Source organism: Chrysoperla carnea, chromosome 1 (genome assembly GCF_905475395.1).
Source record: "Chrysoperla carnea chromosome 1, inChrCarn1.1, whole genome shotgun sequence".
Classification (NCBI taxonomy): domain Eukaryota; kingdom Metazoa; phylum Arthropoda; class Insecta; order Neuroptera; family Chrysopidae; genus Chrysoperla; species Chrysoperla carnea.
In genome coordinates this window covers 125829313-125842765 of record NC_058337.1, presented here as the reverse complement: position 1 = coordinate 125842765, position 13453 = coordinate 125829313, and the positions used below count along the sequence as shown (strand labels likewise).

The 13453-nt window shown below is 28.0% G+C and overlaps 1 protein-coding gene across 1 annotated transcript in view; it reads left to right on the top strand.

The window, feature by feature from the left end:
- The window catches only part of LOC123294508 (zinc finger protein 1-like), a 244663-nt gene that overhangs the window by 196312 nt on the left and 34898 nt on the right, over positions 1–13453 (top strand). Inside the window, exons 2-3 of the mRNA XM_044875561.1 lie at positions 5814–6257; positions 6342–6524. Of these exons, the coding sequence (XP_044731496.1) occupies positions 5814–6257; positions 6342–6524 (627 nt within the window). The remainder of the gene's footprint in view (positions 1–5813; positions 6258–6341; positions 6525–13453) is intronic.

Below are 13453 nucleotides of genomic sequence, written 5' to 3'. Positions count from 1 at the left end.
TTATCAAAATTGGAGACAGCAAAAGGAGGGTACTCCTTTAAAAAAAATCCAAAAAATCGATAAAAAATTTTTGTAGCAAATTTTGGTGAAACCCATTTTGATCAGTTTACCTTAGAATTTTTTGACTGTAGATACTTCATTCAATATCTTAAGAACATCGAATAAAAATATTATTAACATAATAATAATAATAATAATATTTGGTATATGTAAGTATAAAAGTATATATTATTGAAAAAAATAAAAATAAAAATCAGAATTTATGTTTTGTTTTTAGTATTTGTTTGTCAAATATCTCTATTTTACCTTTTCCATACAGATATACTTCATAAAATAATATTTTCTATATTATTATTACTATTATTATTTATAACTAACGATATTTGGGGTTTGTTGTTGTTCATTGCTTTGAGTATATTTTTAAACTATACACAACATTTGTTTGTCTTATATCGTACAGTAAAACTATTTCCTTGGTTTTTTTAAAGTTCTAGTGAACAAAATTTAGTATTGAAAATGTAGGATTTTATAACAATAATTTACTCTTAGTAACCCACCTATTCATACTCGTGCAGAGTCTAGGTACTCTTCGAAGTTAGCCAAAATGGCGCCGTTCCCCGTCCAACTGGGTGTTACTTCCCGAGAGAGTAGAGGAGAATTATATATATCGTGATATTTTCCCCTAAACAGAACATTTTTAAGAGGGAACGAAAATTCAATGTTTGGTTTTTGTTTTTCCTTTCAAACAAGGGTCCTTGAAATCAAAATTACCTTTTCTTTGCCATTTTCGATTTTATATTGGCTATAATTTAATGGGTAAAGGGTAAAGGAAAAAATGTTGTCTATAATTGAAACTGTTGCAAATAATAACTGTTTTCTAGATACCTAGAAGGAAATTTTGCTCCTTTAAAATTGTTATTTATCGCTTTTTTAACGATTAAGTTTGAAAGGAAGCTATTTAAGTCTAATGAATAAAAAATTTATTTTAAATTAATACAAATTTAAGATGAAGTTTTACTGTATCAGCACAAACAAAAAAAAAAAACAAAAATTTTTATACTATATAAGCAAAAATTATTGAAAAATTGGGTCATGCTTACTGAGGTAAACAAATTTTTGATTTGTTTACCAATAAAATCGAACATAAATTCGTGTACCTTCCTTAGTAAGTAAATTTAAACATGAGAATATCGACGATATATAAAAAAGCTTTTTTATCAACTAAATTATATATAGTTTTTCTGTTATTTGAAAAAATAAATTTCAATCTAAAAACCACGGAAAAAATTATGTCATTCCACAGACAGTGAAATAATTTCGATTTTTATTAAATTTTTTGAAATCTTAAGAAAAGCCATTGCTCGAGTGAACTATCTTAACAAACTAATTTCATGGCCATTTTTATTTATTTTCATCGTTTCAACCAAATTTTATTTTTGGTTCTAATTTCGTTGTGTTTTTTCGAATTCTAAAATAGTCCAAAAGAAGTAGGTTTTTGATTCTTCAATTGAAATGCAAACACTTTTAAACCTTTTAAACAAAGTTTTTAACCGATACGTTAATAAGAAATGAATAAATTGAAATTTGGTCTATCAGAAAATTTCCTTTCTTTATTCAAATAGTATCATAATCTGACAATATTCTAAATACTACACACAAAACTGGGGATAATTGGGATTGAAATTCATAAATTCCTATGAAGATATTAAATAATGCGTGTATCTATGTGATTATTCGACATACCAAGATAAAACATTTTCAGATCAAAGATATTAATATCATTTAATAGAAAATACTTTGATTTATCTTTTATATCATAAAAAAAAACAAAATAATTGGTATTTAAATGTAGGGGAAGGTATAATATCTAAAATTAAAATTAACGTAGTTGTGTTTTTTAAAGACATGCATTAAAATGACACACTGGAATAAGATGATAGCACTGTTATGGGTTTTCCTTGGTACAATATCATAATGTACCATGGAACACATCCTAATGTACATACTTATCAGGCTATTCCCCAACAATAGAAACTCTGCATCTTTCTTTTACACTCATCCACTATGCTTAATGAATTAGGCTTCTTTTTATCACTCATACAGGCAAGAAACTACAAAAGCTTGATAATAAATATCTGACGATAAACTACAGAATGATTCAAGTTGTGCACTCTAGGTACTTCATGTTACCCTATACATAACATCAGAACAAGAAGCAAAAACTACAAAATCAAAAATAAAATAATAGGTTTTGTAAATAAGTTAATTTAAGTATAGTTTGCGTTCGTAATACTGATACGGACTACACCAAAACATTTTACAAAATATATAAAAAAAAAAAACAAACTTATTATAAAGGAGATTAAATAAGCATTATTTATTTAAAAACACGTTGCCGTATACAAGACAAACTAGGAATACTTTCTTAGTTCTTGAATTATATACTCTGTGAATATTATTTGTTTAAGATGTAGAGGCATCTATGTTCGTGGAATTGTATTATTACAACTGTTAGAATCATCTAACTGCTTATTATAATGAATAAAGATAAGTCGTCTATCTTGTCTTTTAACTTATTTCTTGTATACAATACAAAGTGTATCGAGTAGAAAGTTGTTGTGTAAGTTTTTTCAGTACAATCGCATTAACTTTAAGTAAAACGAATTTTTAAATTTAAATAAAACAGGTGAGGTTTTTGTATACGGCTGGGGTATGTAGCTTCTCGTGTACAGCTGTGGCCTTTATCCATATCGAAAATAATTTATCGTTTGATGAAAGCCTTTGCGTATTAATATGCTCGAAAAAATGTGCTCAATAGTATTGAACATGCAGTTTAAAAAGTTCGAGACTTTATAATTTTAAAAATAATTACTGACTTGACTTTAACCTTGCCTATGAAGATCACTTCAAAGTCAAATCGATTTATAGAATGTGTCATCGATGAGTGGCATGAATGAGAGAAGTCAAGTATGAAACTGATCGAAGAAGCCTAGTAGAACACTATCCTACCAGGAAACATAAATCCAATGCCTTTTTGCTGTTCCAGGCTTCGATAAAAAAAGAAAATGTTCACTATGGGATCAAACATCGGCAGCTTTTCCAATATTTTTATGAAAAGAAAGTGAGGCAACACAGTCTTTTCTTCGCTTTCACCATATTTTATCCAGATGAAAACAATTGTTTCAGAATATATCCCATGAAAAACCAATTCTTATTTTAAAGCTTACGTTACACGATCATATTTGGTACACTTTTTTTATAAAATTTTCCCGTTGTTTGAATAGATGTTTAAAAGAATCTTAAGAGAGAATACAAGGATGTCGGCAATTTTTTCTTATTTAAAAAATGAGTTCTTTTCGTATAAACAGAATACGTACCAGCGTATTGTTGGGTACGTATACAATGAATATATACATACAGGGTGGTGCAAACAAGTTTGCGATTTTAAAAATGCTGAAAATCGCTCCAAATTATCTTTTTACCACTTTGAACTAGAGACAAGCTTTTAGTGTAATAAAAAGTAGAAGTTAATTGAAATATTTGAATATGTATCACTATTAAAGTATCAATTTGTACAGGTTTTACATTCCAAAGCATATTAGTTATATAATTAAAAAATATAGTTTTATAACTAGTGCGCTATGGAATGAAAAAACTGGACAAATTGAAAATTTAAAAGTGTTTTTTATTCAAATATTTCATTAAACTTGTAATAATTGTGAGTGTGGACCAAAATAATGAAAAAATTAAAAATGCGAATTTTGTCACGAAAATCGGTATTTGTATAATAAACATATTCTAAGCAATTTTTTCTAATATGTAGTTTCTGACGCTAGGCAAAAAATTAAAAATCAGCCCTATTTGTCAATTTGTAGTAGGCTGACTTAAAATTCTGACTTCGTCTAAGTATCTTATGTGACCCATCATCCTGTTTGACTGTGCAAAATTTCAAATCGATGTTATCGATAACTAACGGAAATATGAGAGTGTCTTCATCTTAAATGGGACACAAGTCCATAAAATTTGAAACAAATGTAAAAATTAGTAATAATAAAAATTAATACTTCAAGGTGGTAAAATGATAGTTTTGAAAAATTCATGGAATTTATTTTTACGCGAGTTCAAAATCGCACACTTCTCCGCTTCACTCTGTAGTCTGTATATAACATTCAACACATTCGGTCTTTTGATCTTTGAAATACAATTCAAATAATAAATAGAATAATAAAAACTCTATTCTTACTACTTTCGTTACAAAATGAATGGAGTTTTGTACTTACTTTTTAGTTCGAATAAGCAAGCAAACATACATACGTACGAACTCTATCTTCTATGATAAAAAAATATGTATTACACAAAAATAATTTGAAATAGAAATTGTTATATTGAATTATATTGAATTCTTTAAACTATTTTCGATGCTATATAATTTATTATATTTTTCTATGCTAAAAGTATTATTCTTATTCTTAGTAACATTGCATCGATTTTTTCGAGATATTTTCCAGTGCTTTTAGGGGATCGGACTAAATTTTTTTATCACTTCAGATGAAGAATTCCCATTTCACGAACAGAAAAGTGAAGTTTAAAAATATTTATAAAGTATGCAAGATATGAACTATTAAAATTCCCAATTAAACAAAGAGAAAGGTACCCGCTAGTGACGTCGAGGATACCGCCACAAAGATTATATATAAAACTTTGTTTTGCTAAAAAGAGATGGGAAACTTTTGAATGCAATCTTTCATTGCTTATAACTTCTTCGTTTTTTAATCGATTTTAATTTCACCTTCAAATTTGTCATGGTATCAATTCTAGTTTTTCATTTTTATGGGTGGGTAGCATGGCCAATTCGACACCACGATTTTCCCCTATTGATCTTGTAAACTTATCTATTCATTCACTGAATAATAATAAACTATAATAGTCTATTGTAAAAAAAAACCATGCAATTAATCCATTTAAATATGGTATCATTTATGTATGTATAGATCAGTAGAAACCGAAATTGTTTACAGGACGACCTGTTGTATGCCGTGCCGATTTTTTTTCTATTTAATAGGTATTGATTTGGGTATATAACAAGTAACAGAATGAAAATAAGTAATTAACAGAGTGAATTGATGAAATAATCTGTATAGACAATGTTGAATATCAGTGTTTGTATTATTTTTTATAAATTAAGAAAGTTTATAGAACCAACACAGTTATATGTTTTAGTTTAAGAAAATTTCGAAAATTTTTCGAAATATTTTCTAGATAAGTTTTTCGTTTTTCAAAAAGCTTTTACAAGAGTCATTAGTTGAAGCTACCTACAAATTTCCAACTCTCTATCTTTAAAATGGACAAACAAAAGTTGTTAATTTTTTTATAAGGAACATTTTTTTATAATTAATATTTTGTTCTCTTACGGTTTGCAAAATCCTACGGATCTAAATGACCTTTGTTGCCATTTACGAACTCTAACTTTTTACGCCCTTAGCACGTTATAAAAATGTCGTATCTCTTTTCGTTTTTGAGTTATAGTGATGACAGATGGGCGGACAGGCGTATAAACAAAAAATGGACTAATTAGATGATTTCATATGGACACCTAAGTATGCCTAAATTATCTTCGTATCATCAATGTTCCTAAGCATTACAATCTTGGGACTAAACTTAGCAATTCAGCATTTGTCCACAATATGTCTGTTATGTAACATTTAAATTCCCAGAAGATTACGACAAAAATACGACAACTAAAATTTATTATAACTACTATTCCTTTGACCATCTATGAAATAATATATTAATATCTATGTTTTCTTTTTCAGTTGCGGTAGATCTCGAATGCATAAACAATGGTTTCGACGATATACCAACAATATCCCTTGAAGATAGCGAACCTCCAGCAAAACTAGCAAAATCATCTTCACCAATCACCTTAAATAATACAATCAAATGTGATAACATTATAAAAATGTCACCAAAAGACTGTTTAAAATTTCCTTCTTCAACCAATAATCTTAATCATAATAATAATAACAATCAAAATGGCCACATACAATCCATAAAATCATCTTCATTATCACCAACATCAACGACGTCTTCAACAATCATCACGACCAACAATAACAACAATTGTGTGAAAAAGACAAATGGCTACCATTATGATAAATATGATAGTGTTATAGTAAACAATCAAAATTCATTAACAAATAAAATTAATGAGCTACTAAATAGTGATAATATTGATAATTATACGACATCGACATCTGGTGAATTAGTTAATAATAATAATAATAAAATAAATAATAGTGTTATTGTTAATAATCCTACTACAATAATTAATAACAAATCAGAAACAGTGATTATAAAAAATGATGAAATTGATGAGGATTTTGATGATGATGATGATGAAAATTGTAGTGTGCCTGAAAATAATAATGTGCCTGAAGATGGGAATATTGAAGAGTTGTTACAGAGATCAGATACTGCTGTTGTTTTTCCTGAAAATGTTATATCGTCCAAAAATAACAATAATGGTGAGTTTAATTTTTGATTTAATTACTAACTTTTCATCGCGTTAATGTAGATTTTGTCAAGCGCGCAGTGAAGTATTTATACCAAATTTCCGGACAAAAGTTAGAAAACTAATCTCTTTTGTTTTGCATTGAAAGTTGTTTTTTGGTGTAGTAAGGTAATAACTCCACAACAGTTCCTTTGGGTTACCTTAATTGAGATGCATGTTATTATTGTTATTGTTCAATTTACCCTGTCATTCAATTTACGTTTACTGTGATTGTTAGAACAATTAAGTAAAAATTTTTTTATATTGAAGACGAAGGCTTGTGCTTCATTTATTAGTATTTAATGGTAATGTTTCTATTCGTATAATTAAATTTTTATGATTTATATTTGCTGTTTGAAAAGTATCTTTTTTTCACTAAACTTATCAGCTTTTTGTTTCTTTGCCCCTGTTCTCCGGTAAAATTTTTTGTAACAGTGCAAAGTTTAAGAATTCTATAACATGATTATGAAAATAAATTTAGCGTGAATTTTCACCTTTTCTTTTAAGGCTGAGATAAAGGTAGATATTAAGATAGCTTTAGTCAAAAGTAAAAAAACAGCAAGCATTTTCCGGTGAAATTTGTAACTTCTGTAAAAAAGAATAAGAAAATGGAATTATTTGGTTTGAAGACAAATATGACCAAACAAATTTTTTGCATCTAAATAGTCTTTTGAATCAATTTCCATCAAGCATAAAAATCCCTTCATTATATTTTGTCCGGAAATTTGATATAAATACTTACGAAAATACACGAACAGGCTCGAAAATTTCTGAAGTTTATATTTTTTTGCTTACATCTTTATTCTCATGATGAGAGAAATTCTTACAATTGCCGGGATTGGAAAAAATATAAGTTTAAAACTATAGATAGTTTCAAAAAATCTGAAAAATTCATATTTTGATATTAGATAAAATTATATGAAGATAGAAAAAGTTTCAAACACATTTAAAAAATGAAAGTTATTTATGTTTTAAATCGAGCTTGAGCAAATTGCTCATAGCGCGAGTGTTGACAGGTTAAAAACTATTTACTTTTTTACATTAATGAATCCCGTGGCAACCGATAACCTGAACCAATTTACAGTGGAAGTTATTCAACATTTACGTAAAAAGTTCGTAAATTGCTTTTCTATGCGCAACTTATAAAGCTTATGAGTTTCGTAGTAAAATGCATATCTCCAAGATGAATTGAAATGATTGCTCATCTATGAATACAAATTACAATTTTTTAATAAATCCAAAAACCTCACACTGCTATATTACATAATATGAGAATAAAATTAATTCAAACTAAACGATATCAAACATAAAATTACTTAAAAACAATTCAATTTTCTTTACTTCAATAGATTTCTAAGTTCCAAATTATATATTATCAATACAAACTAATAAATATTCTAAGCGATTTCTATTCTTATTGGTTCAGCTAAGCTATTCTTCTACTTTAGCTAGAAGAACACTTTTCTAAATCACAAATTTGTGTTCACATCTCTTGAATATTGAATGACGCATAATTAATTACGATAAAGATCTCTCTTGTAAGTTTATCTTCATAAAAACTAAATTCAATTTCGAAATAGACAAATTACATAAAACTAGTAACCCAAAAAACAAACAAATTAAACCGTAATAGATACGACCCGCCGATCCTTGACCAATAATTTTTTAGTATTTATTAATAAATTTTAATAAAACTTATTTTCTATTACACTTTTCACTAGATAATTTATTCACAATCAATTTAAAATGTCTGAAGCTGCTTGGGCTTATAAAAAATAAGAGCAAAACCACTTTTTATGAGGTCTTGTTTCACTACAATAATCAGATGTCTCATACAATTTTAAATTTCAAATTAATCAATCACTGTTTTTGCGAATATCATAAGCGAAAATTTGCATTTATAATTGTAAATTAATGTTGGGAATTAGTGTGGAAATTTGGATTAAAACAAGTATTAATTTTACCTTAAAGGACTAATTTTTATACCATGTAATTCTTAAAAATATTGATGCTACGAAAAAAAATTTGGTAGAGGTGTTTGGTAGAATCACCTAATTAGTCTATTTCCGGTTGTCTGCCCGCCTGCCCGTCTGTCTGTCTGTAAGCACGATAACTCAAAAACGAAAGCAGATATCAAGCTGAAAAGAACGTAAATGAGCAACATAGGTCAATTGGGTTCTGGGTCTGTAGAGATATTATCTTGTAAACCGTGAAAGATAGAACAAGAGTTTAAATGTAAAAAATGTTCCTTATAAAAAAATAAACAACTTTTGTTTGAAACATTTTTTGGTTAACATCACTTTACCCACGAGGGCGTTAATTAGGTGCAAATTTTATATTATGTATTAATATAGGAATATCAGTTATGTGTGTTAATATTTAAGAGTGTCTATACACGGTATTTTACAATTAACTCTGTCAGTTGTTTGTTTTGACTTGTATCTTCTTAATTTTAAATATTGATACATTCTTCTTCATTTTTGAATAATATTCAACAATTTATTTCCACTTTCGAGATCAATACAATAATTTTTTCTCTAAAATTAAAAATCAAATTCGTGAAAGAAAGTTGTCGTCAAGTATTCACTCCCCCTCCTACTGTCATCGTTTCGATAATAATAAAAAAAAAGATTAAATTAATAAAACTAATTTAATTTAATATAATAATGGTAGATGCGACCATCTTATCACATATATGCCAACTAATGAATTGTGTATAAGGGCTTTTTTTCTGTTTTTTTTTTTTTTATTTTAACATACATATAAAACAAACTATTATCCGGACTATCGCACGTCGATAAAAATAGCAATGAAATAGAAAACAATGCCTTGTTTCATGTGTGCTGTCATCTTATGAATACCAAAAATATCAAGAAAAAAATTATCATTATTATCAAACAAAGAAAATATATACGCAAAAGTAAAAGATAGGAATAATATTATAAGATTTTTACTTGTCGAAATTTGACTAAAAACCACGTGGTTGGGTTTGTTGGTGGAATATAGTGGTAGTATTATATGTGAGGATTGTTGTCGTGACTTGGCAAACGTTATAGGGCTCGTCAAACACTCACATTTTGTATAACCAATAAATATAATATGTATACACATACACTACTTGACTTTAATATTATCTTCAGTATGGTGTATAAAAATAATCCGCCGAGTAAACTCGTCAAAGTTAGTCGAAGTGAAGCACTCGTCAAAGTTAGTCAAAGTGAAGCATTCATTTACTATAATGTCGTCTTACTTCGCAAGTATATCACTGCTATTGCTGACATCGAAGTGGCTCTCTATGCGTATGGTTAGTCCGAAACATACTAACTTTGGGTAGTACTTTCTATTTTTCATGTTAGTAAGTCACTTATATCAATCCTTGGGTCAAATGTGAAAAACAATAATAGTTAAATTTTGAAAAATATTACAGGTCCGTTTAATTTGACCACAAGTTTGAAAAGTATGGCCCAAAAATAGTAGGATTACATACTTGGTTTATTAAATTTGGATAAAATTTGAGTGTGATAGAGCAAAATTAAAATTATTGGATTTTAATGACGTCATAGAGTATAAAAAATCAATTTTTTGGATATCTTGGCCAAATTTTGTTCGATTTAAATGAAAGTATTTTGAATCATACTAACTTTGGGTCTTACTTTCTATTTTTTGTGTTAGTATGTCGCTTATACGACTCCTTGGACCAAATGTGGAAACAATAATAGTCAAATTTTGAAAAATATCGCAGTTATGTTATATTTGACCAGAAATTTGAAAAGTATAGCCCGAAATTAGTAGGATTACATACTTTGTTTATTAAAAAAGAATAAAATTTAGGTTTGTTAGAGCAAAATCAAATTTTTTTTACTTTAATGACGTCATAGAGTATAAAAAATCAATTTTTTGGATGTATTGGCCAAATTTTGTTCGATTTGAATGAAATTTTTTTTGAAACATACTACCTTTAGGTTGTATTTTCCATTTTTTATGGTAGTAAGTCGTTTTTACCACTCCTAGGACCAAATGTGGAAACAATGATAGTTAAATTTTGAAAAATATTGCAGTTACGTTATATTTGACCAGAAATTTGAAAAGAATGGCCCAAAATTTCTGGAATTACATACTTGGTTTATTAAAATTTGGTTGTAATAGAGCAGAATCAAATTTTTTGGATTTTAATGAAGTCATAGAGTATAGAAATCAATTTTTTGGATATCTTTTGAAAGTGGACCTCGCAAATATAGCCTCGTGTGGTTGTAAAAGCTAGAACGTCTGTAATGTGGATACGTACCTTTTGCTGTTTTTACAAAAAATACTTTCCAAGTAGATCGAGAATTTTTTAGAACTAATAACTCAAATTTTCTATGAACAAAGTGAAGTGTTTACGAAAAAGCTAGCCACAAAATGCTTTTGTTTTATCGTTCCAAATAATTCGAGCCATACAGTAAAAATACGTTTACCACTGCAACATGAAACAGCATTGTATATATAACGCGTAGTATACAGAACGAAACGAAACTTCACAAGAAGGAGGTTATAATACAAAAGTAAGCGACGTCCGGGCGCCGAAAATCTATGTATATGAATAGTATGTATATATTGGCGCCACGGTATACATATACCCAATAGTAGAAGTAGTATAGAAGTAGTGCTTTCTAGTAATTCCTTGTACCGTAAGCATAAAACTGAAAGTCCTTACAATATAATTCAACATATATATTATATACATGTATAGTTGTATATTTTATACGTGCTATATGTTATGTAACAAATTGTATGTATTTTATACACATAGAAAGTGGACTTGTAGAGTAAAAATACCTCATTCGATTCATAGAAACTATACTTAAAACTATAATAATATGTATAGTGTTACAAAGTGTATCAAATTTTTAAATGTTATGTATACAATTTGTTTTTTTTGTATTTATAGGATGAAGAATCTTTTAGTACTTTAAATTGTATATTAAAAGCAAATGCAACATATTTTTCCCAATGATTAGTAGTTAAGTTTCAAGAGTTAATCTTCTAATTGATGAATTAAACAGTTCATTCCAATAATTTCCTCGGTTGGATATGCAGTAGCGCATTCTAGTAACCCAATTTTCAAAACAAAATTTAATGCAATGAACAGCCTCTGTTTAATGCTGGACATAGTCATTGTAATTGCGTTCTTCAAAGCCCTTTTGCCAATAAACCAAATTATGCAGTAAATAAAAAAAACAAATCTCTTCTTTTGAACGAAACGGTTTTTCAAATGCTTTTGATGACGCAATAATTGTTTGAATACCATTTTTAACCTTAGAACCAAAAAAAGAGATGTTATAAGTTTAATCGATATGTGTGTCTGTCTGTGGCATCGTAGCGCCTAAACGGATAAACCGATTGGGATTTTTTTGCTTCGTTTGACAGGTGGTAGGCGATGATTTACGATCATAAAACCTACAATTATCTAGTAAAAACAAAAAATTATTTCAAAAATTTTGGAACATCTTTAAGAGTTAAATAAACTCTGAAATCTTTTAAACTTTAAATAAACCCAGATTAATAATTTTAAAATCCAAATTGCACATTTTATGGTTATTTTAAAATTCTGCATAAGTTAAAAGTAGATCGACGTAACTACTATTATCGTAAAAATAATTTTATTGACATATTTGCAAATTTTTAATGAGGCTTTATTTAAATTTTTGAGAAAATTTAAAAAATTGGAAACTGTAAAATAGATATCTGTTTGTTTTCCTGTTACGTAACTCATTTACTTTTGATACACTTTATTAAAGGAATACTTGAAATTAGTACAAACTATAAAGCAAAGAAGCGTATAACATACACATACATAAACACAAATACAGGATGACAAAGCGTATATAATATACAGTCATGCATTTAATATCCAATACAAATATAAATAAATTTATTTTCACCCACATTTGTCGGAAATCCGAAAAAATATTGAGTTTTTTTTTCTGTATATACAATTTTCATTTTCGAAAAACCAAAACAATAAAATTTTTGAAACTCATAAAAACCATAAAATTTAATATAAATACTGGCAAAAAAAAAATCAAAATCACTGAGGAAGTAATATTTGCAAATAGTTATCCTTTTCGATAAAATTTGTAAAATATTTTTGTATCACAAAGGACTTTTTATTTCATTACGAATAATTTAGACCTAAAAGAAATAAAGTAATTTCTTTGATTGGAAATTATAGAAAATGCTTTTGCGTTGAGTTTACCAATCATTCCAAAATTAGTTTCGATATGATAAACAGAAAGAATGGAATCGCAGAAATCAGAAGCCTAAGTCTGACAGTCATTGATAGATCAATATGTTTTGAAGGACAATTTCTGAAGAGAAATCGTTTTTTGGAGCTTTTGTGCCTGTTACTCAGTCAAATAGAAGCAAGTCTTAATATGTAATCTAGAATGAAATGTTTCACGTTCTAGTTATTTCTACGTTCGATCTCTTCCCAATTATGTAAAAAAAAACTGAAAAGGTCATTTTTCAAAGAAAATCGGTTTTTCATAAACTTTAAACTTGTAAGACTCGGTAAATAATTGAGTAAATTCGAAGTATCGACTTGTCTTTCTATCTACTCGATCTACGGGCGTTCAAAGCTACGTATATATTATAGTTATAGTATATGACTGCCGTGTGTGATATGTTGTCTTGTTAGCTGCTGTATTGTACGATGTATCATTATCTAAACGGTAGTCATATACTATAACTATAATCTTTATGTAGCTTTGTTCGCCCGTAGCTCAAAAACTACCCGTAAAATTTTGTGGTTTTGAGAGTTTTAGATCAGAAAAACACTATAAAGGCGACTGGAAAAAGTTACTTCATCTCGCACCCAACACACCGTACTCAGGATAAGCTGTTATATGGCTAAGCAAGGCATTT